The sequence below is a fragment of the Enhydra lutris genome, unplaced genomic scaffold, assembly GCF_002288905.1.
Source record: "Enhydra lutris kenyoni isolate GAN:26980312 unplaced genomic scaffold, ASM228890v2 scaffoldscaffold12, whole genome shotgun sequence".
Lineage (NCBI taxonomy): Eukaryota > Metazoa > Chordata > Mammalia > Carnivora > Mustelidae > Enhydra > Enhydra lutris.
Genome location: NW_019154096.1, coordinates 46,506,011 through 46,528,455, shown reverse-complemented (window position 1 = coordinate 46,528,455; position 22,445 = coordinate 46,506,011). Strand labels below are relative to the sequence as shown.

Below are 22,445 nucleotides of genomic sequence, written 5' to 3'. Positions count from 1 at the left end.
CATAATTTTTTAAAAAATGTAAACATAAAAGCCTTGTTGAATGAATAACTTATGATCATAGAGAGTTCATTAGAATGATTAGATACTGAACTAACAAAAGTGACAAATACTCTTGTAAAAGACAGAGGGAAAAAAACCTGACAATCTTTTCTGCCCCAGCATTAGTCCACAACACTGACTTCCTGAAAGGCTAGGAGTTCACATACAAAGTCAGAACTGAGGTGCCAATTCTAGTTCTAGTAAGACAATAGGGAGGCTTTAGGGAAAATTAGACATAATGTTATGACTAATGACTTTTATCTTTGGTGTTATAAATGCAGTAAAAATATCAGATAACAATTAAATACCCAATGTCTCTCCTCTATAAATAAAACCAAAGTTAATTGCAAACTGCTAGGACTCTATACTTTCTACAGTTTAATAATATCTTAATTAGATATCAGTCCTATTTTTCAATAATCAACATTTAGATTACGTAGTAAAAAGTACATATTAGGATATGCAAGTTGTATACACTACCTATTTAAAAAATGTTAAAGTAATCTACATTTAAAGTAAAAGATGAGAGGAACCAATATTATAGAGCAAAGACTGCAGCTTCAAGAATAATTCTGGGGACGCCTGAGTGGCTCAGTGGGTTAAGCCGCTGCCTTCGGCTCAGGTCATGATCCCGGAGTCCTGGAATCAAGTCCCCCATCGGGCTCCTTGCTCGGCAGGGAGCCTGCCTCTCTCTCCGCCTCTCTCCCCACCTTTGCCTGCCTGTGTGCTTTCTCTCTCTCTTTCTGACAAATAAATAAAATCTTTAAAAAAAAAAAAAAGAATAATTCTGAAATACACCATTTGAGCCAAGTTGTAGGATGACTGTTAAAAAGACACTTGTTTCTCCTTTTCACATGCATATGTTTAGAACAGATGAATGCATGCATCATTGTTTTCAAAGATGACTAACTACAACCGGAATCTATTTGAGAGTATATGAACAAATTCAAGTCCACCCAAAGGTAGGTCAAATTGTTAACTTCCCTTAACTTCACCTTCTAATTATTCCTAAGTACCAGGTAATAGCAGGCTCTTAAATACTTCTTGCTTATGTTCCTTCCTCCTTATCACCACTGATCCTATTTCAGTCTTTCTTCATCTCCCTTCTTGAACCACTGCCTTCACTAGTTCAACATGATGATTTTTTTTTAATCCCACTCCAATCTATCATCCACACTGAGGTCAGAGTAAACGTTCTAGAATATAACTCTAATAATGTCATTCCTTACTTAAAAATTCTCCAACGATTCCCTCATGCTTACAAAATAATATATAAACACTCCAAGTTCCAGTCTCATGTCTAATAATGTAATATCCCATCCTCTCTGAAGTAACTATGTGCTTACCATATGCCAGGCACTATGCCGTGTGCCTTATACACCTGCACTACCTCGCTTAATTCTTACAACCACTGTATGAACTAATTCACTCATTTTACAGATGAGGAAACTGCAATTGAAACAGATTAAGTGACTTGCTCAACATCCTACTAGAACTAGTGAGTGCCACCATCAAGACTCAAACTAAGGTCTAAATCTGAAGTTTATATTCTTTTTTTTTTTTAAGATTTTATTTACTTATTTGACAAAGATCACAAGCAGACAGAGAGGCAGAGAGAGAGAGGAGGAAGCAGGCTCCCGGCAAAGCAGAGAGCCTGACGCAGGGCTCGATCCCAGGACCCTGAGATCACAACCTGAGCCGAAGGTAGAGGCCTCAACCCATTGAGCCAACCAGGCACCTTGAAGTTTATATTCTTAACCACTGTATTATAGTGCCTCTGTCCAAATAAAAAATTTAGAGTGTTAAAAGAAAAACAAGACAGGCATAAATTACTGGTGGCTCTCAGACCATTTGAGTTCCACTGTTGAAAACTACCATCACAGTAATTTGTTATTCATTTTCAGTTAATACTCTCATTTATCCATTGGTTTTCAAGTGCTAGATCATATCGTGCTGTGCAGTACAAAGAATTTTATGATTGAAGTTAAAAGCTAATGTCTTTGAAATGTATCTTTAGAGACTTTGGTAAAAGAGGTGGTAGAATATAGTGAAGCTTAAAGAGCTTAATGCAGTGGTTCTTCAAGTGCAAAGTGCATCAGAATTACCCAGAGGTCTTGGTAAAACCCAGGGCCCCACCCTCAGATTCAATAGGTCTGAGGTGGCATTTCTAACAATTTCCCATGTGATGCTAATGCTGCTGGTCTGAGGACTACACTTTGAGAAATACATAGCACAACTGATACCATACATTAGGTATTTATCTTCCTTTTTTCCTTTTTTCTCCGACTCATACATTATCAGGAGCAAAAATTAAGAAATCTTTTAAAGATCTCTATTTGCAAGGAAAAAGCAGTGTAAGACCTAAAATCAGGTAACTCTTTTAGGCTGGCAGAAGACACATTTCTTCCTCCACTTATTTATATGCTCTTAATTTTTTTTTAAAGATTTTATTTATTTATTTGACAGAGAGAGAAATCACAAGTAGGCAGAGAGGCAGGTAGAGAGAGGGGGAAGCAAGCTCCCCGCCGAACAGAGTCCGATGCGGGGCTTGATCCCAGGACCCCGAGATCATGACCTGAGCTGAAGGCAGAGGCTTAAACCACTGAGCCACTCAGGCACCCCTCATATGCTCTTTAAATCCAAAATAGTGGTAGGTTACAATAAGAGACACAGATACAATAAAATAAAAACAACTGTCATTGTTCTGTTTCAGCTTGAAAAATAAATGACTGTTATACATGTACTGCCTTCATGCCTTTCTTATGACTTAAAATTCACAAGAGTTTCATGCTGAAAGGTATTTCCTGCTATTCAAGATGCAAATTCAGAAGAATAGAATTCAGAGAGGGAGACTGTGAAAGCCAGCTTCACCACTCTCTCCTCCAGAGTGTATTCACAATTAGAAATACGTCATGTGACTATAATGCAAGGTCCATCTAGGTAGCTGGAACAAAGGTGGCATAAAGATTAACGTTCTAACATTAACTGGTTGTTCCTTAAATGCCAGACACTTTCACTGATATGGGAGTCAGAAGACTTCTTCCTTCATCCCAGCTCTCTAACTAACTAGCTGGGTCATTCTGGATGACATAGCCTCTCTGAGCCTCAGTTTCCTTGTCAGCAAAACAGGAATAACATCACATTTCCCAACTCCATAAACATAGGGTATTACTTCATCACACCAGATAAATGGTATTCTCTCATCTAAAATCAAGTTCACTATAGCTACCAACAATTACTGTACTGCTCTCCATTACTGAGTATGATACCAATTTGCTACAATATTCTTTAATTCCGTTCATTTTTTTAATCCTCACTTTAAACCTAATTAAGGAAAAACAAAACTATTAAGAATATCAGTTTTTTGACAAGTGAATAACACAAAGTAGGGATATTGTCTAGTTACTGGTAACCTGAGCAACAGAAAAACTGAAATAAATAAATAAACAACTAAAGAAAAAGGGAAAAAAAAGAAAGAATATTGGAAAAAAATTTAACCACAAATCCAAGGTGTAACTCTTATTTGGACGCCAACTACAGCAGCCCAAGTGTCCACTGACAGATAAAAGGATAAAGAAGAAGTGATACACACACACACACACACACACACACACACACACACACACACACAAACAGAATATTATTCAGCCATAAAAAAAGAACGAAATCTTGCCATCTGGAACAACATGGATGGAGCTACAGAGTATAATGCTAGGTGAAATAAATCAGTTAGAGAAAGACAAATACCACATGATTTCACTCATATGTGGGATTTAAGAAACAAAACAAATGAGCAAAAGAAAAAAAGAGAGAGAACAAACTGATGGTTATCAGAGGAAGAGATGGGTGAAACAGGTGAAGTGGATTAAAGAGCAGACTTATAATGAGCATTGAGTAATGTATAGAACTACTAAATCACTACATTGTATACCTAAAACTGATATAACACTGTATATTAACTATATGAATTAAAATTAAATTAATTAATAAAAGCTCTAAAAAGAGTAACAGTAGCAAACTGCTAGCAAACTGCTAGCAAACAAACATACCAATGGTAAAAAGACATCTTGGGGGCAATCAAGAAAATAGTGATATGGACTAGAGAATTGATGTTATGGAATAGTATTAATTTTGTTAAGTGTGATGTTTAAATAATGAAATGCCTTTATACTTTTAGAAACTCATACTGTTTCCAGGGGTAAAATGTCATTATTTCTGGAATTTTTTTTTTTTAAGATTTTATTTATTTGTTAGACGAGAGAGAGAGATCACGAGTAGGCAGAGAGGCAGGCAGAGAGAGAGGGGGAAGCAGGCTCGCTGCTGAGCAGAGAGCCCGATGCGGGGCTCGATCCCAGGACCCTGAGATCATGACCTGAGCCAAAGGCAGAGGCTTAACCCACTGAGCCAGCCAGGTGCCCCTGGAATTTGTTTTTTAAAATACTCAGCAAAGGGGTGCCTGGATGGCTTAGTTGATTACCTCTGACTCTTGGTTTTGGCTCACATCATGATCTCAGGGTCATGAGATGGGCCCCATGTGGGGCTCCACACTGAACACAGAGTCTGCTTGAGATTTTCTCCCTCTCCCTCTGCCCCTTGGGTATGTGCCCTCTCTCTCTCTCCCTCCCTTTCTCTCTCAAATAAATAAAATCTTTAAAAAAAAATAAGATAAAATACTTAAGCAAAAAAAATTTAAGAAAATATGGCAAAATGTTTGTTATTGTTACAGATACTGAGAACATAGGAGTTTCCTATCTCTATTTTTATGTAAGTTTCAAGATTTACATTATAGAAAGTAAAAAATACATACCATCAAATTTATAGCAACTTAACCTCAATGTTACTAAAATGTGCAAGCCTTTCCAATGAGATAATAATCCATTAAAGAATCAAGGCCAGAAAATCAAGTGTTACTGTTTCATAAAAATAGCTATGATAAAGATATATTTCTTATTAGTAAACTTACCTCCGGTGAAGTGACTCTGAAAATTTAAGGCTAGCATAAATAAATTCTTTAACTTGAATGTAAATATGAGGCACTGACTGAGACATGGGAAATTTCTTTGGGAAAGATTGCTGTAGAAAGAAAAACAAAGTTAATACTGTTTTTGAAATTTTAGAGAAAGATATTCTACTCACCTAAAAATATAAAAATTAAATTGCTTTCACATTTGAATAGGAAATAACAGCATCTCAAAGCCTACTATTATATTTCTCTGTTATGCTTAAGATTTTAAAGAAAACCAGAAGTTTATTTTTAGATTTTATTTATTTATTTGAGGGAGAGAAAACGAGTGGGAAAGAAGGGCCAAGGGTGAGGGGAGAGGGAGAGAGAGAGAAAGAAAAGCAGACTCGCTGCTGAGCAGAGAGCCTGATTTGGGGCTTGATCCCAAGACCTGGAGATCATGACCTGAGCCAAATGCAAATGCTTAACTGACTGAGCGACCCAGGTGTCCCAAACTGAAATATTTCTGAAGAAAATAAAGTGGCAACTGACTTGTCTCTTAAATCATGTAATAAAACTTCTAAGAAGCAGAGAAAGCATATATCAATATCATTGTATGTTCTGATAATAAGTATCCTGCAAAAGATGCCCAGCTCTCTGTTGATTTGCATTCATAATACAAGAGTCAGGTTGGCCATGAAAGTTATGGGCCATCTTCCTGGCTCAGTATCATCAATTAATTCTAATGATTCCCCTCACTCCCTTTCAGTGAAGGCTTGACACCAATTCAACAAGATATCCATTTCATTCCATAATTCCTGTAGTACCTTACAGCAGTGCAGCCAATGATTTACAGCGTACCTTTTGGATAAACTGCTTTATCAGCCTATATCTATTGGCAAATTCTCAGTCTCTAAAAGGTAAATTCTTTCCAAGATTTTTACCAAAAGCCAAAAAGCTTTTACCAAAAGCTATTTATACTTAATGAATTCCAATCTATACTTCTATCTTAATATTTGTTGCAACCTACTTAAACCAGTAAAAGTACCCTTACTTACCAAGGTGTCTAATGATCTTGTAGATGTTAAATCCAATGGACTTTCCCAGCTCTCTTGTTACCTGATTTATCTAAAGGAGCTGACACAGTTCGTTCCTTCCTGGTTCTTAAATGATCTCTGCTTCCTTGGCATCCATCCCCCAAACTGATTTTTTTCTTATTTCTCTATCTTCTCTATATCTCTTCCTCTAGTTATCTCTTAAAATTATTGCTATGTAATTACATGCTATCCCATGTCTTCTCTTCTTGCCACACATATTGTCCTTGGATGATCTCATCTATTCTCACCACTTCAGTCACCTTGCAAGTACTATTATCTCCTAAATCTACAATTCCGGGCTAACTCTCCTGAAGTCCAAATCCATATATCTAACTACCACTTAGATACTTCCATGTGGCTGTGACATTTGGGACATACTCAGCAGATCTAATAGTGAAATTATCATCGTTTCCTTCTAAATCTGCTCTTCCTGTGTTCCCTATCTTAGTGAATGCTACCATCCTTCAAGTCTGAAACTTGGCTATCATATTTTACCCTCTATCTTCATCATCCCTCATATGCAATAATCACCAACTCCTGTCGTTCTCCCCTTCTAAACGTCTCTCCTTTTTTAAGATTTTATTTATTTATTCATTTGACAGACAGAGATCACAAGGAGGCAGAGAGGCAGGCAGAGAGAGAGGAGGAAGCAGGCTCCCTGCTGAGCAGAGAGCCTGATGCGGGGCTTGATTCCAGGACCCTGGGATCATGACCTGAGCTGAAGGCAGAGGCTTTAATCCACTGAGCCACCCAGGCGCCCCCTAAACATCTCTTAAATCAAATTCCATGGCAGTAACTCCCACTCAGGTCAGCAGTCTCTCTTAACAAGATAACTGCAACAATCCCCTAGCTGGTCTCCCAGACACTAGTCTTACTCTCCTCCAATCCATTCTCCACTCACTATTCAGAGAGAGAGAGAGAGATTGATCAATCTATTTATCCATCTTCCTTCCTTTCTTTCCTTCCTTCGTTCTTTCTTTCCTTCCTTTTCTTTCTTTTTTTAGAGAGAAAGTGTGATCAGGGCAGAGAAGGGCCAAGGAAGAGAGAGAAATCTTAAGCAAGCTCCATGCTCAGCCAGAGCCCATCCCAGGGCTCGATCTTATGACCCTGATATCACACCTGAGATGAAATCAAGAGTCGGACGCTTAACTGATTGAGCCACCCAGTTGCCCCCAGAGAGATCTTTCTAAAGCACAAATCTGATTATGGTTTTATTGCTTAAAACCCTGTTGTGACTTCTCAGCAACCCTCAGGATAAAGGTTGAACTCCCTAACACTGTTTACAAGGGCTTTTACAGTCTGGCCCTTTCTATTTCATCTTCATTACTTAATCTTCATCTCTTATATTTTATCTACTTTGCAATTTATGCTACAGAATTACAGCCTTTCTGCATGCTGCCTCCTCTATCTTAAGGAATGCCAAATTTTGTGAATTGTAATGTCCTATTTATCCCTCACTTGACTATAAGTTCCTTGTCAGCAGAAACTGAGAAACCACCAAATAGCACAGTGTCTACTATATGGCAGGTGAATAATAAATAATTGAATGAACAAAGGTATTCTTAGGTACCTCCAGCAGAAAGAAACTTTCAACTGGCTGGTAATGAAAACATTCATACACAGCAGTGTCTCTCCAGAACTGGTAGGTTCAACCTTTCCAAATTTAGAGATTCAATTAGGAGTACTACAAAAACCAACAAAAAGTTGCTATTCTTTAAAATCACCTGATAATGATGCAAGTGCTAACTCATCTCCAATTTATGCTCTACAGAATAATGAACCCAACACTATTTGAAAGAAATTTCAGCTTTAAGAATTTTAATTTTAGGGCGCCTGGGTGTCTCAGTGGGTTAAGCTGCTGCCTTCGGCTCAGGTCATGATCTCAGGGTCCTGGGATCGAGTCCCGCATCAGGCTCTCTGCTCAGCAGGGAGCCTGCTTCCCTCTCCCTCTCTCTCTCTGCCTGCCTCTCTGTCTACTTGTGATCTCTCTCTGTCAAATAAATAAATAAAATCTTTAAAAAAAAAAAGAATTTTAATTTTAATGACATTAAAGACAATAAGAGTATGTTCTTGTTTTAGGCAAAGTGTTCTAATCAAAGTACAGTTATCTGCAAAAGGACAGATCTTTGCATATATGTTCAGTCTTACTACTTGTTCACCTAATTTACACTGAAAATATAACTAGAGTTATTTGAGAGATAGCTTTATATCTTTTCTACTAGTTTTAATTGAAAATTATACTCAAATTAGGAAAAAAATGGAGTATATCCAATGATACTAAATAACTTAATGAGATTTTTCTTTAAGCTTGCATATTTAAATTTTCCATGTAGCTTTTACTTCAACATTAGTTCTTCTTTTTAATAATATACGAACCAATGAAGACAACTCCTAACAAGCTTAATCCTAAGAGGTACTACATATTTTGGAAGCACACTACAAGCAAAATCAAACTTCCTTTTAACTATAAACCTATTTTAGATAATTTTGTGTAATTAGAAAGGACATTAGAGTTTATTTAGTTCAAACTTCTCATTTGACAGATGTGGCACAAATGCCCAAATAGGGTAAGTCATCTGCCTATAATAAGCCACAGGCAGAGCTGGCATGTGAACTGGGGCCAAATCCAATCTTTATACAGATGCTATAGTCTGAACAAACTTATTACATTAAAACAAATTAAACAAATAATTAAATTAATTAGTAATTAAATTAGTAATTAAAACAAAAAAAAATAAACAAATAAAGCTACGACCTATGGAACGTTCTGGTCTTCTGTGTCAGAAGACAACTATTATGTATATGTAATTGCAGTCTTAGCTATAATCTACAAGCTATGAATTACATGGTCCTATATTTAGTGACTATTACACAAAATATGCCTAGTTTATGTATATAAAAAAATAAAAATTTACAATCAGAGTTCACACAACTCACTCAAAATTCATTTTTGTTCTTCATTGTGAAGAAATAAAAATGTAGAGAATAACTAAAATTATGAAGATTTGGGAAATAATAAAAAAGAGTAAAGAGAAAAAAAAGAATAAAAAAGTGACAATAACAGAAAACATGATATCCTTTTCCCAGGACATCTGATTCTACCCAGAGATAATAGATAGGTACAACTGTATGCTTATGTGCAGGTATGAACACATATGTATGAATACACACAAGTATGAATACACAAGTGCAATTGTGTGTATTCCCACAATACTCTACATGCTGGCCTATTTTCTTTCCCTATCCTACCTTTTGTTCAGACATCTCTACTCCAAAAATCCATATTCCTACTTCAAGAAAAATCTACAGGTGGCAATTGCATTCATACACCTCTTATTTAACCAAGATAAACTTTTTGCAGAAGTATATTTCTAGAAAAGAAAACACAAAATAAGATTTTCCACGGTGATGAACATTTCAAACAAATTCTCCTCTCTTTCCCTAGAATGTAATCTATTCCTATAATCTACTCAACATTTACCTTGTCTAATTTAGAATCTACGTAATGTTACTAATACCTGTCCTGGGAATTCAGGACATTTGGGACAACTGACATTTGGGACAACTGCTCCAAGTATCCCCAGGAAAGTCCCTTCTTAACTTCATAAAGACAGCAGCACTAGTAGTAGTAGTAACATAATTTTTTAAAAGTTAACAAAACATAATTGATTTTCTCAAATAACAACAACAAAAGCTTCAAAAGAAGCCACTCTCACAATGTCAGGTCAATATTAGGTAGCAATAACTATTATGAATTTATGTTTAAGAAAATTCTGGAATTAAAAACTAACTTGTACCTTTTCAAGGTCTGGATCTTGAAAGGGAAATTTACTGATGACTACTTTATATTCTTCTTCATTAACAATAGGGATGGGGCTATAATTATCTTCTTCAAAAATGTCCCTGTTAAGAAAAAAGAAGTGAAAATTTAATATTAAAAAAGTGTATCACTAGAGTGATATAGGACAATACTTACCAAAAAAAAAAAAAAAAAAGACCATTACTTCAAAAGCATTTTATTAGACAATTCTAAAATTCAATATAAAATAAACTCTGTCCCTCAAAATTCACTTGATCTTAGCCAAAAGACCGAGAAGCTACTGTCCCTCAAAATTCATGTGCAATCTCTTCCTCCCACTTGTTTTACATCCTCTCAGCATTTTAGTCTTAGTTTTTTACTCTAGAACCATTTTTTAAAAAAGATTTCTTTAAGTAATCTCCATGCTCAATGTAGGATTCGAACTCATGACCCAAGATCAAGAGTCACATGCTTCACCAATTGTGCCAGCCAGACGCCCCCTAGAACAATTCTTAAGATGTGCAGTCAGAACAAACATTATCTATAATTAAAAACAAAGCCATGAGATGAAGAGTATTCCAGTTGTATTTCTTGTTAGGGACAACTCTCAAATTGTAAGTATTTTCTCTCTTCCCAACTAGATCATAAATTCCCTGAAAATGAAAACAGTGCTTCTATTTATTTATTTTATTTAGTCTTTTCAAAATGTTGTGTTTACAAAAGGACCTTCTATATCTAGTAAGGCAGAGACAGTTACTACTCACCCAGTACCCTTCTGTTCTCCTACACAGCCCTCTTGCAAAGGCACAGAGCTGTATCACCAGTTTTGGCCACTGGGTTGTGAATGGAAGCGATAGGTGTTGCTTCAAGTCTAACTTACCAGCTAATTGTGTGACTCTCTTTCCAATGGTAATAGGGCAGACCACATGTTGAGAATGTAGAAACACAAATGCAAACAGCCTGGATCTTGGACTACTAGACCTACTAGGGACTTCTGTATGAGAAATAAAATGTCTATGTTCATCTGCTTGGATATGGGGCATTTTTGTTACTGTAGCTTAACTCAGACTATCCAAATATACTTGCTGTCCAATCATCAACTTTCTTTTAATCAGGAACTCAGCTTGACCACTATTTATTGAGCATCTATTGTGTGCTAGGCTCTGGGGTAATTGTGATGAAAATTCCCTACTTCATGAAGATAAAAGCAAAATCTTTATTCTCAACCTAAAAGGAGATACAGATATGAAAACAAATAATAATGTTTATAATAATGTGTTATATATACAATAGAAGAGGCACAAGGTTGAGAAATAGCACAAAGGAGAAATGATTAAGTTTATCAGATTAGCTGGGCCTATCTCATGGAAAGTTTTATAAAGAAAACATGAGCTCTGTAGGGTCTTTCAAGATGAAAAAGAAATACTTCTAAAGAGATTATGGAAGAACAGCACTTCCGAAGGATGGAACATAACAAGTAAAAGCATAAGGGGTAAAAAAAAAAAAAAAAAAAAGTATGAGCATGGGAGGGAGTAAACCACAAGTAGTGAAGTACTATTGAAGTGTCAAGTAGACAAAAGACATGGTGTAAATGAGGCCGGGCAGATGGATAAACTGAGGCACCCAGATTTTAGCCTGGAGTAATAGGTCCACTACATGGAGGATAAACTGGAAATGGGACATTAATGAACACAGAGGCCAGTGCAAAAGACTAAAGAATAATCTAGATAAAAGGTGATAAGGATCTGAATTCAAGCTGTCCTAGTGGAGCCGAAAGGAGGTTTAAGAAGTAGAATATATAGACAGGATTTAAAAACTAAATGAGGATTATGAAGGAAGGTGTAATCTGGATGTATCTGTGGTTTCTAAACAGGGCAAAGGGACAGATGATGTTAAGTGTCACCTCATTAGAGACATTGCTGAGGTAAAGAAGATCTCAAGAGGATATAGTTTGAGCAGTGGATGACTGATATTTCACTGATAAATGGGCCTAGGGTCTTGATGAGAGGCTGGAAATAAAGGCACAGGTTTGTAAATCATGATGGTGTGCAAGATAGATACAATAAGACTGTATGGAATAAAACTCTTTTCACCTAAAATATTGTGAGAGGCTTCAGCTAATTCTATTTCCTTCTAAACAGTGTTTTAAAATAAGGGGTTAAAAGAAAAATTATACTATAGACAACAAACAGATGGTTACCAGAGGGGAGGTGAGTGGAGGGATGGGTGAAATAGGTAAAAGGAATTAAGAGCACACTTATCTTGATGAACACTGTGTAATACAGAATTGTTGAACCACTATACTGTACACCTGAAACTAATATAACACTGTATGTTAACTATATTGGAATTAAAATTTTTTTAAAAAGGCAAGTTACAGGTTAAGAAACTGCTAAAAGGCCTGCTTTTCCCTCTCCCACTCCCCCTGCCTGTGTTCCCTCTCTTGCTGTCTCTCTCTGTAAAATAAATAAATAAAGTATTTAAAAAAAGAAAAAAAAGAAAAGAAACTACTAGAAGGCCATAAATTACTTACTTTACACAAATGGCAAGGAATCATTTATATGCAAGGAGAGATAATTTATTAAATGATACAATCACATTCTGAAAATGTTAATGTAGTCTTAAAATGGATTGTTTACTGAACTGAATTCTATGAACATTTACTGAGTTCTTACTCTGTATAAAGCATTACACTTGGGGCTAGGCAATCAAGAATATAAATATAAACAATACTGGTATTCACAATATAGTTGGAGAGAACCACACATGGATACATAAACTATAATAATAGCCAGACTATAAATTCTATCATGGAAATAGCCAAGTTTTAATTATTCAGTAATGATGACAACTTTTACTTTTTTGCCATTGTGAGGTTGTCACTTCACTAATTGTAAAATATTTGAAGATTTAGGTCAGGAATAAGAAAAACTTAAATTCTGCTACTTCTCTTATTTGTTTCAAGATTTTATTCTTGAAACATATTCTTCTCTTATTTGTTTCAAGATTTTATTTTTAAGTAATCTCTATGCCACCCAACATGAGGCTCAAACTTACATCCCTGAGATCAAGAGTTGCATGCTATACTGATTAAGCCAGCCAAGTGCCCCTCTGCTACTTCTTAAAAATCTAAGCAAAAAGCATGGTCTAGAAGGGTACTAAAAGTACCCATAATTTGGGAATTACACATTAGAAGTGCCAAGCTATTCATTCATTGTCCTCCCCAACTACAATGGAGGATAACATTAATCTTATCTCCATCTGAATGAACACACTACCTTCCCAGAGAGAAAACAATACCTCATGGTTTCCCCAATCTTGGGGAACAAACTCATTACTAGAAGTCTTTTTTTTTTTTTTTAAGATTTATTTTATGTATTCGAGAGAGAGAGACAGAGGGAGAGAGCACATGAGTTCTAGTACAGGGGTAGGGGAGGGGGGCAGAGTGAGAGGATCTCAAGCAGACTCTGCACTGAGCATGCAGCCCCATGTGGGGCTGGATCTCATGACTCTGAGATCATGACCCGAGCCAAAATCTAGAGTAGGATGTTTAACCGACTGAGTCACCAAGGTGCTACCTCATACTAGAAGTCTTATGATAAATAAGAGAAAACACATTATATCATAGCATACACATTACAGATTACCACTCCTATCAATAAGCACTACCTGTATTTCTAAAACGGTAAAGATCAAAAATTGCTGAGACTTAATACATGTTTCCTCAAGACTGTCAACTCTCCACTTGAGACATCCTGACAACATAACCCCTAAGGAATGTTAACACAAAAAGTGCAAATCAGAATTTAACAAAAGTGTATCTCCTTATGAACCACTTAGGTGTTTTAAAAAGATTTCTATCACAGTATTCAGAAGGTCAACCCTCCATAGTTTTGAAAACTGATGAGGCAAATGCCAAGCTGATGTTAAATTCTTTCACATATTTTCTGTTTTAATCTCATCAAGTATTATTGCCTCATCACTTCTATCAATTTGGGCAACCTAGATGTAAGAGCTCACGATTTACATTTTGAAAGAAAGAAAAAAGAAAGGAAGAAAGGGAAGGAAGGAAGAGGGAGGAGAAAAAAGATTTCAGAATTAGGGAACAAAGTTTCTCTTCTCATGGCAATACAAAATTATATAGATCCTAAAATACTTTGTCCATTCCCTGCAGGCAAGTGATTAAAGCAAAAGTAATTTTCCTAATTAGATGCTTTAAAGATTTTTAATCTAATGTTGTTTATAAAAATAGCACTTTCTCCAAACAAAATTTAAAAGGTAGAGATCTCTGTTTCTAATATTAAATACCTTTGAATACTTACAGCCTTACATCCAATCATTTACTGGAGGAAAAAAAAACTATAGAGATTAGAACTAAGAGTAGTATAATTAAAAATTTATTATAAATGGTTCAGCCACTCTGGGAGAAACAGTATGCTGGTTCCTCTTCCTCAATTTATTAAACATATGTGCCATATAATCCAGCAATTCTACTTCTGAGTATATACCCTAAAGAACTGAAAACAGGAACTTGAACATGTATCTGTACATCAGTGCTCCCAGCAGCATTACTCACGACAGCAAAAAAGGTGCAAATGACCCAACTGTCCATAGATGGATAAATGGATAAATAAAATGTGGTCATATCCATACAACAGAATATTATCCAGCTTTGAAAAAGAATGAAATACTGATACATGCTACAACATGGGTGGACCTTGGAAACATCATGCTGAATGAAATAATCACTGTAGGAGTCCACTTATATGAAGTACCTAGAGTAGCCAAATTCATAGAGACCAAGTAGAATGGTGACTGCCAGGGGCTAGAAGAAGGGATGAGGGAGTTAATGGTTAATTGGTACAGTTTCAGTTTGGGAAGATGAAAAAGTTCTGAAGGATAGTAGGGATTGCTGCAACAATATAAATGAACTTAATGTCACGAAACTGTACATTTTAAAAAGGTTAAAATGACAAAATTTGTTATGTATATTTTACCACAATGAAAATTTGTAACATTTTTAAAAAAGATTTTATTTATTTATTTGACAGCGAGACAGCCAGAGAGGGAACACAAGCAACAGAATGGGAAAGGGAGAAGCAGGCTTCCCACTGAGCAAGGAGCCCGTTGCTCCATTCCAGGACCCTGGGATCACAACACAAGGCAAAGGCAGAAACTGAACGACTGAGTCACCGGGTGCCCCAATAAGCATTTTTTATTGCTAAATGTAAAATCAATCATTTTAGCATTTAACAAACTTTTTCCCTTTTAAAGTTCCATGGCTTTTGGACTAACCTGAAAACTCCAGCCCATTTCTTAAGAAGTGTTTCATTGTATTGATCTCTTATTTCAAATAAAAGGTCAAAAAGTCGGTTCACTGGAAAACCATAACCCTAAAACACAACAAAGTGATAAACAAGTCAAATAAATACATACACTCAGAAAAGAAGTGTTGGGAATACTGAAGAATTGTTTGAAAGTGATCACTATATCATATTGTATGTCATTCTATCAGCACAAAAAGAAGGTATCTTTTTTACTTTCTACTAGGTTGCATTAGGGTAAAAAAGAATCTAGAAAGAGTTTATGAAGCTGGAATAATTTTTCTATTTCTTCTTTCTTTTCAGTCTGGATTACACTGTTAATCTTAAAAAGTATTAGAAGTCAAACCTGAGGAAAAGTTCAGGTTTAGTGATCTACATAATGGTATCTTGGAAAGTGATCCCTAAAAAGGATAAAAGAAGACAAGGGAATACATTTTGTCTGAAACAGGCTGGCTTCATTTTGCACCTTCAGTTTAAGATCGACTTCGCTGTACAGGGAAAAAATATACCTTTTCATCAAACATACACTCTCCCAAACTTAATTCCTTTCCAACTCGAAAGTCACTAAAATTTTACCCATTTTCAGGACCAAAGATTTCTGCTGTATCAGAGTTTTCCCTTCTTTCCCTTCAAGGTTTCCCCCTTCCTTATTTTTGATCCTACTCCTGCAGGAACTGCTCCATGGACTATCTATTCACTATTATCTTTAACTTCCACTAGTTCCTTTCTCTTTGCTAAATAAATGTGCTAACTACCTACCATCCTTAAACCAAGAAAAGTAATAAAAAAACAAAAAAGCCCTTCCTCAATCTGCTGTGCCCTGCCAGATGCCTCCTTTTTTTACTCTCTTCATAGACAAACTTACTACAATCTAACTGCCACTCCTATTCCTTTAAAATTGCTCTCAACAATGTCACAGATTACCTCCTAAATATAGAAGGCGAAGATGTCTCATTCTACATTACCTCTCTTGAAACTCATCTGCTTTGAATTCTGTAACACTACTCTCTCTCTTTGTTCTCCTCTTGTTTATGAACAGTCATCCTTCCAGTTGCCCTTTTTCTTCTATCTCCACCCTTGGATTTTTCTTCTAAGTCTCTAGCACAACCTGACGTCTACTGACTTCAAACATATTTTCTCTGATTATTCTGAATCTACATCTCTAGTTATGCCTCTGGAAGTTCCAAATATTTAATTCCAATACCTGTGAGACATCTCCAATCAGTATGCTACAAGCATGCTAAAGTTAACTTACCTCTTCCCTTTCCAACTAAACAAAGTGCTTTTCTTATTTCCTATCTGTGTTAATAGTTCTACCACCAATCCAATTTATCAGGAAAGAAACTTGAAAAACATCTAAACCCCACACACAAACATATCTAATCATTCACCAAATTCTTTTGATTTTACCTCCTTCACAAATCTCAAATCTATCATTCCTCTCTATGACTTATTTTTTTCCAGAAGTATTCCCATTGCCACTGCTTTATTTCGGTCCTTCACAACTCTTGCCTCGACTGAAGTTCCAACCATCTGTCTCTTTCAACTCAATCTATTGCCAAGACTCTTTGAATTATCATTTAAAGTATAAATATGATCATCCCATTCCTCTGGTTAAAAACTACCAAAGATTTATTAAAGTCCCACAATTCTTGCCATAATTTAGATCAAACTAAAGTCCCACAATTCTTGCCATAATTTGGATCAGTTTCATTACCACTATTTGCCCTTCTTTGCTCATACACATCTACTATAGTTTTTATCACAAACTACTCGACCAATCTCATGCTCACCATACTACCCTCTATCTATAGTTTATACATGCTGTTTTATTTTCTCTGCCATTCATGCCCCTTTCTTGATATGTACCTGATGAATTTATCTTTTAAAATCCAACTCACATTTTAACTTTCTATACAGACTTTCCCAACTCCTGGAATCAGTTAGACATTCTATCATCTGCGAGGTCAAAGCTTTTTAATATACTGCTATATTAATATGTCTTATGCATCTTGTTTACAACTAAACTGTAAATTTCTTGAAAGATTGTTATATCTCACTGTCTTACTGATTTTTATATCTCCATCGTTTTACACATCATCTAGCTACTAGTACATGGTGGGTACTCAAAAAATGTTAGTGAATGAAATCATAAATGTTTACTTCTGATTTACTGAATAGGCAATAAATAGGCAAAAAAAAAAGGGCAAAAAATATGCTAGTGTTAATTTTTAATGTTCTTTAGTCAGCTTTAAGTAACAAAATGAAATATGAAAAGAAAATTTTCCTTAGGGTGGCTAAGTGCCTATTTTTAAATACTAATTATCATGCAGTATTCTTTAATTTTTGTGAAAGACCCTCCCCAATTCTTTAATTAAAAGGTATAACTTGAGGGGCACCTGGGTGGCTCAGTCATTTAAGCGTCCCAACTCTTAATTTTGGCTCAGGTCATGATCTCAGGGTCATCAGGCTCCGTGGTGGGCATGGAGCCTGCTGGAGATTCTCTCTCCCTCTGCCCCTCCCCACCTCTCTGTCTTACAAAGAAAACCAGCAGCAACAACAAAAAAGTGTAACTTGAAAAGTCAGCATTTATTAACTATGTATAATAAAACCCACCTAATACTCAGCCTGTCAATGGAATGAAAATACTGCAGGACTGCTGAATAAGTAATAAGTTCAGTGGAATGAAAATACTGCAGGACTGCTGAATAAGTAATAAGGATTCGTTTGTTTTCCTCAATCTTATTTCAAAGAAGTTAAGATTAGAAAGGTACACTTACAAGGGCTTATACATCCATTATTATTACTTTCTAATGCCTCTATTGCCTGAATATTGTCTATTACTCTTCCCCAATTCTCTAGAGATCCTTGGAACCACAGCACGTATTCTACCTTCAATTGTACTCGAAGTGCCAGTTCAGAACAGTTCATTATGGTTTACAAATGGGAGCTTGTACCAGAATATAAATCAATGCAGCTAACTTATATTGAGAAAACCTTGCTACAAAATAAATGCCAGTTGATCTAAATTTTGTACTTAGTGATGTAGCTGATTTACATTCTGACAGAAGCTCCTTTTTGCTATGGATCCATAACAGTTTCTGGACTAGTAACCCTTTCCAGACCAGTGAGTGGTATCCCTACCATGCTTTGAGTAGTAATGCTTTGAGTCACTAAGGATAGCAAAACTCCCCCTCACGTTATTTAGAGACAGGCCTAAAAAAATTAACGTAGTCTCTGATAAAACTTACCAAAGGTTTTTTTTGCCTAGAAATCAGTATTACAGATATATCTGTCACAAAATTTATGAAAACAAAAAATCCACATTATCCCAGTGTTACAGTAGAAGGCAGAGAAATTAATAAAGATATAAGACGATAAAATAATTTACTGAAGGAGTATGTGGAATCTTTTTAGGTTTAAGAATAAAGTAAGCAATTATTATTCTAGGACGAAAAGAATCTTGTGATGAAGCAAGTAGTTTCAATTAGCATTTCCCAAAGTATATTATATGAAGCTCTAGATCTATAAGATGTCATATGGGGGGAAAAAAGACCCAAGGATCAAATATATCAGGAAAATGCTGCATAAGCACCTTCCTTTTGGAATCATATGGTATAAATTTGCTCTGAGAAAGACTTTTAGTAGAGAAATCTGTTTTACTTCACTTATTTCCCAAATGTTTTAGAACACAGAACTCTTTTTAAAGTAACATCTATTATCACACTTTGGAAAATGTTAACCTATATTTTACAAAATGTTCTTCCAACCATAAAAATCCCAAAAGTTTAAACATGAAAACAAAATGCAACAATTCTTGACCATCCATGATCAAGAAAAAGGGACAAGCTTAAAATTTATTCAATTTTAACCTTATTTTTAAAAAGAAAAAAAGCAAGACACAAAGAAGTAAAGTGATTTGCTCAGTCCTAGTACACCTGAAATTAGGGAGAAAATGAGTGGATACAGCTTTCAAACTGTATGTTTTTTATTTGTTATTACACTTAAAAATCAAAACAATCCCAAAAACTTGGAACAAAACCATTTTCATGAGGATCTAAAGCTTAGGAAACCTATAAATATACAATTAATCAATAGAAGAGGTACAAACTCAGGGTCTTGTGTGACTCCCAGAGCCCATGCTAAGGCAGAACTTGCATTTTCTCATTTCTAGTTCAAAGTTCTTTCCACTATACCGTGCACTTTTTTTATTTACTACAAAAATAGCTGATCTAGACAAAAACTTTATTCTAACTGAATGACCAATATTTATTTTTTTTTAAGATTTTATTTATTTATTTATTTGATAGAGACACAGCAAGAGAGGGAACACAAGCAGGGGGAGTGGGAGAGGGAGAAGCTGGCTTCCCATTGAGCAAGGAACCCAGTGTGGGGCTCGATCCCAGGACCATGGGATCATGACCTGAGCTGAAGGCAGACACTTAACGACTGAGCCACTCAGGTGCCCCAAATGACCAATATTTTATTATTATTTTTTTAAATTTAAAGATTTTATTTATTTGACAGACAGAAATCCCAGGTAGGCAGAAAGGCAGGCAGAGAGAGAGGAAGGGAAGCAGGCTCCCCGCCAAGCAGAGAGCCCAATGCGGGGCTTGATCCCAGGACCCGGGGATCACGACCTGAGCCAAAGGCAGAGGCTTTAACCCATTCAGCCACCCAGGAGCCCTCAAATGACCAATATTTTAAAAGATGGTAATAATTCCTGAGCTCTCTCCAAACTTCATAATCAGGAAGCTGGGGAGAATGAAAAGTCTTGGGTAATAGGGTATACCAATACATAAGCAAACATTTGTTTACTACTAATTTATTACCATTAATCCATAATAAAAATAAATAAGCATGTTCTGTATTTTGTATATCTTTAAGTGGTCAAAATAGACATTAAATGAATGTTAGATTATCACCCACCTGCAAAGTATCTGCAAATATTACAATGAGATTCTTCAGCTCCAGCACAAGATCAGGATCAGTACAGTAAGACTGGGGGAGAGAGGTGGAGGGATGGAAAATACAAAGAAACAAATATAAACCAGAGTCATTTGGTTAAAAACAAATAAAACCTGAAAATATTTCCTTTAGTATGCCAGAATTCCAATAAATTTAAAATCTTGGTTATTAGTTAGATCCATGGCTGGTTTCATCTATTCAGTAAGAATACTTAGAGAAAGACCATAACATAATGTACCTGAAGTATCTATATTATATGAAAAGAAATTTTCCTAAAATTTGCATGCACTAACCTCTGGTCAAAGCAATGATGCTTATATTTCTAAAAGTTTCCAGATTTTAAGGAAGTAGTTATATTTAAACTAGTTATATTTAAACTGAAAAATGGTTTATATATAGACCACATATTTTTACTTTTCTATTATTTTTCTATTATTATTTTGACTCTCTTATAAAAGAGATATAACATATTACTTTTTCAATATAAGAATGACAACTGAAGTATTTTCTTAATAATTCACCGAAAGTAATGAAACTCATTCTGTCCCGTTCACAGCATTTAGTAAGATTTTGTGTGATATGCTGCATTTAATACCTTATGACTTTGTATTTGATGTCATATAATTAATAGGAAGCATACTATAATTTTACATATTCAGAGCTGGTCTGAATATAAACCATAATAATAATATTTTGTTCCTTACTAATATGTTAGAAAAAGTTACAGTTCACTGGATAAATACTGTATAAAGAATCTATAATCCTATAAATAGAAATCTAAATACTACATAAGCTAATAATCATTTAAAATATTTTCAAGCTGTATTCTCAATAATAAAATTATAAATAATAATTACAAAATTTTAAGTATGTGGAGATTTTCCTGATGAACTACTAAAACTGTCTTAAGAAAGTCTATAACAAGCGATTATTAATTTCAACAGTCTCTATAAATAAATAACACTAACATACTAATTCCACAAAAGGTATTATTATGCAAATATTTAGTCATTTCACTTTCATTCATAAAAAAACCTCTCAATACATAAAGGTTCATTATTTCAAATGAGTTCAAATTTTGACAATTGTGTATTTTTAAGAAATGTATAATTGTATTACTGCAAACAAATTAGAAACATCGAAGAACAAGTTCAACTGAGTTTTAATGGTGGAGTTTATTTTGAAAACAAAGAATTTGGGATGATAATTAAAAACCCTTTCTTCACGGTGCTTTTCAGTGATCTAATGAAGAGGTCAGTTGAGACTAATGAGACCAGCTTAATTCTTCATTTTCTATAATGCTGGACTAAAAGTGCTTTGGGAAGCCCCAGTCAGTTGCAAAATCACAACCCAGTATTGCCAAACAAAAGCCTAACATTACTACTTCTAAATTTGAGCTGTTACCAAAAATGCAGAATGTTGGAGGTATGGTTTTCTTCTGACATTATACATTTCAGAAGTTCTTAAAGTAAATGAATTAAAAATTTAGTAACATAATTTGTCTGACTTACTGAATGAGCTCTAAGGACAGCAATTATCTTTGAGAGGGCCATGTTCCAAAGTTCATCAGTGTATGCCCTGGTTACTAATCCTTGGGTCACATGTAAAATGTGATCTTCCACCACAAAGAACCTAAAAACAGTAATTACCAACATAACATGTGTTAAAAAAAAATTAAAGCCCAAATAGAAAACAAGCAGTTCTGACATTTAACATAATATAAAAATAATAGTTATTTCCATATTAGATACATACCCTACAATTTGAGTGAAATATCTTCTATAGCCATCAACTGTTTCATGCTTCAAATGAAAAATAAAAATTAATTTAAACCAATAAATACTGGTAACATAAAAGTAAGTTCCAAGTCACTGTAACATTTATTAACAAATATTTAGAGAGTCTACTATATATTGCACACATTTTTTAAAGGACCAGAGATACATTAGTAAAAGCCAAAAAGTTGTTACCCTCATGGAACTTACATTCAAAAGGAGACAAACAATAAACAAGTTAAGAAGTAAATATGATTTCAGAACCCTCTTCTCAGTAAGCTAGTTCAAGCCATCATAATTTCTCACTTGTGCTGTTACATCATTCTCCTACCCAGTCTCCCCAGCTTTCGGGCTTGCCCCCTACAGTCTATTCTCCAGACAGCTGTCAGAATGATACTTTCCAAAGAGTAATCAGATCATTGTATCTTCTGCTAAAAACCTTCGAGTGACTTTATATCTGATTCATAATAAAAGTCAAACTCCTTAAAAATGATCCATAAT

General features: G+C 35.1%; 1 protein-coding gene across 5 annotated transcripts in view; it reads right to left on the bottom strand.

Annotated features, from left to right (window-relative positions):
* Window positions 1–22,445, bottom strand: part of LOC111144972 (exocyst complex component 6) — a 236,414-nt gene that overhangs the window by 100,660 nt on the left and 113,309 nt on the right. For 4 of the 5 annotated variants that reach the window (XM_022499608.1, XM_022499612.1, XM_022499609.1 and 1 more), the window contains exons 10-15: window positions 21,925–21,971; window positions 21,681–21,801; window positions 20,131–20,202; window positions 15,173–15,270; window positions 9,876–9,981; window positions 5,003–5,112 (exon numbers count right to left, since the gene is read on the bottom strand). In XM_022499608.1, coding sequence (XP_022355316.1) covers window positions 5,003–5,112; window positions 9,876–9,981; window positions 15,173–15,270; window positions 20,131–20,202; window positions 21,681–21,801; window positions 21,925–21,971 — 554 coding nt within the window. The remainder of the gene's footprint in view (window positions 1–5,002; window positions 5,113–9,875; window positions 9,982–15,172; window positions 15,271–20,130; window positions 20,203–21,680; window positions 21,802–21,924; window positions 21,972–22,445) is intronic. The other variant, XM_022499611.1, reaches the window with a different exon arrangement.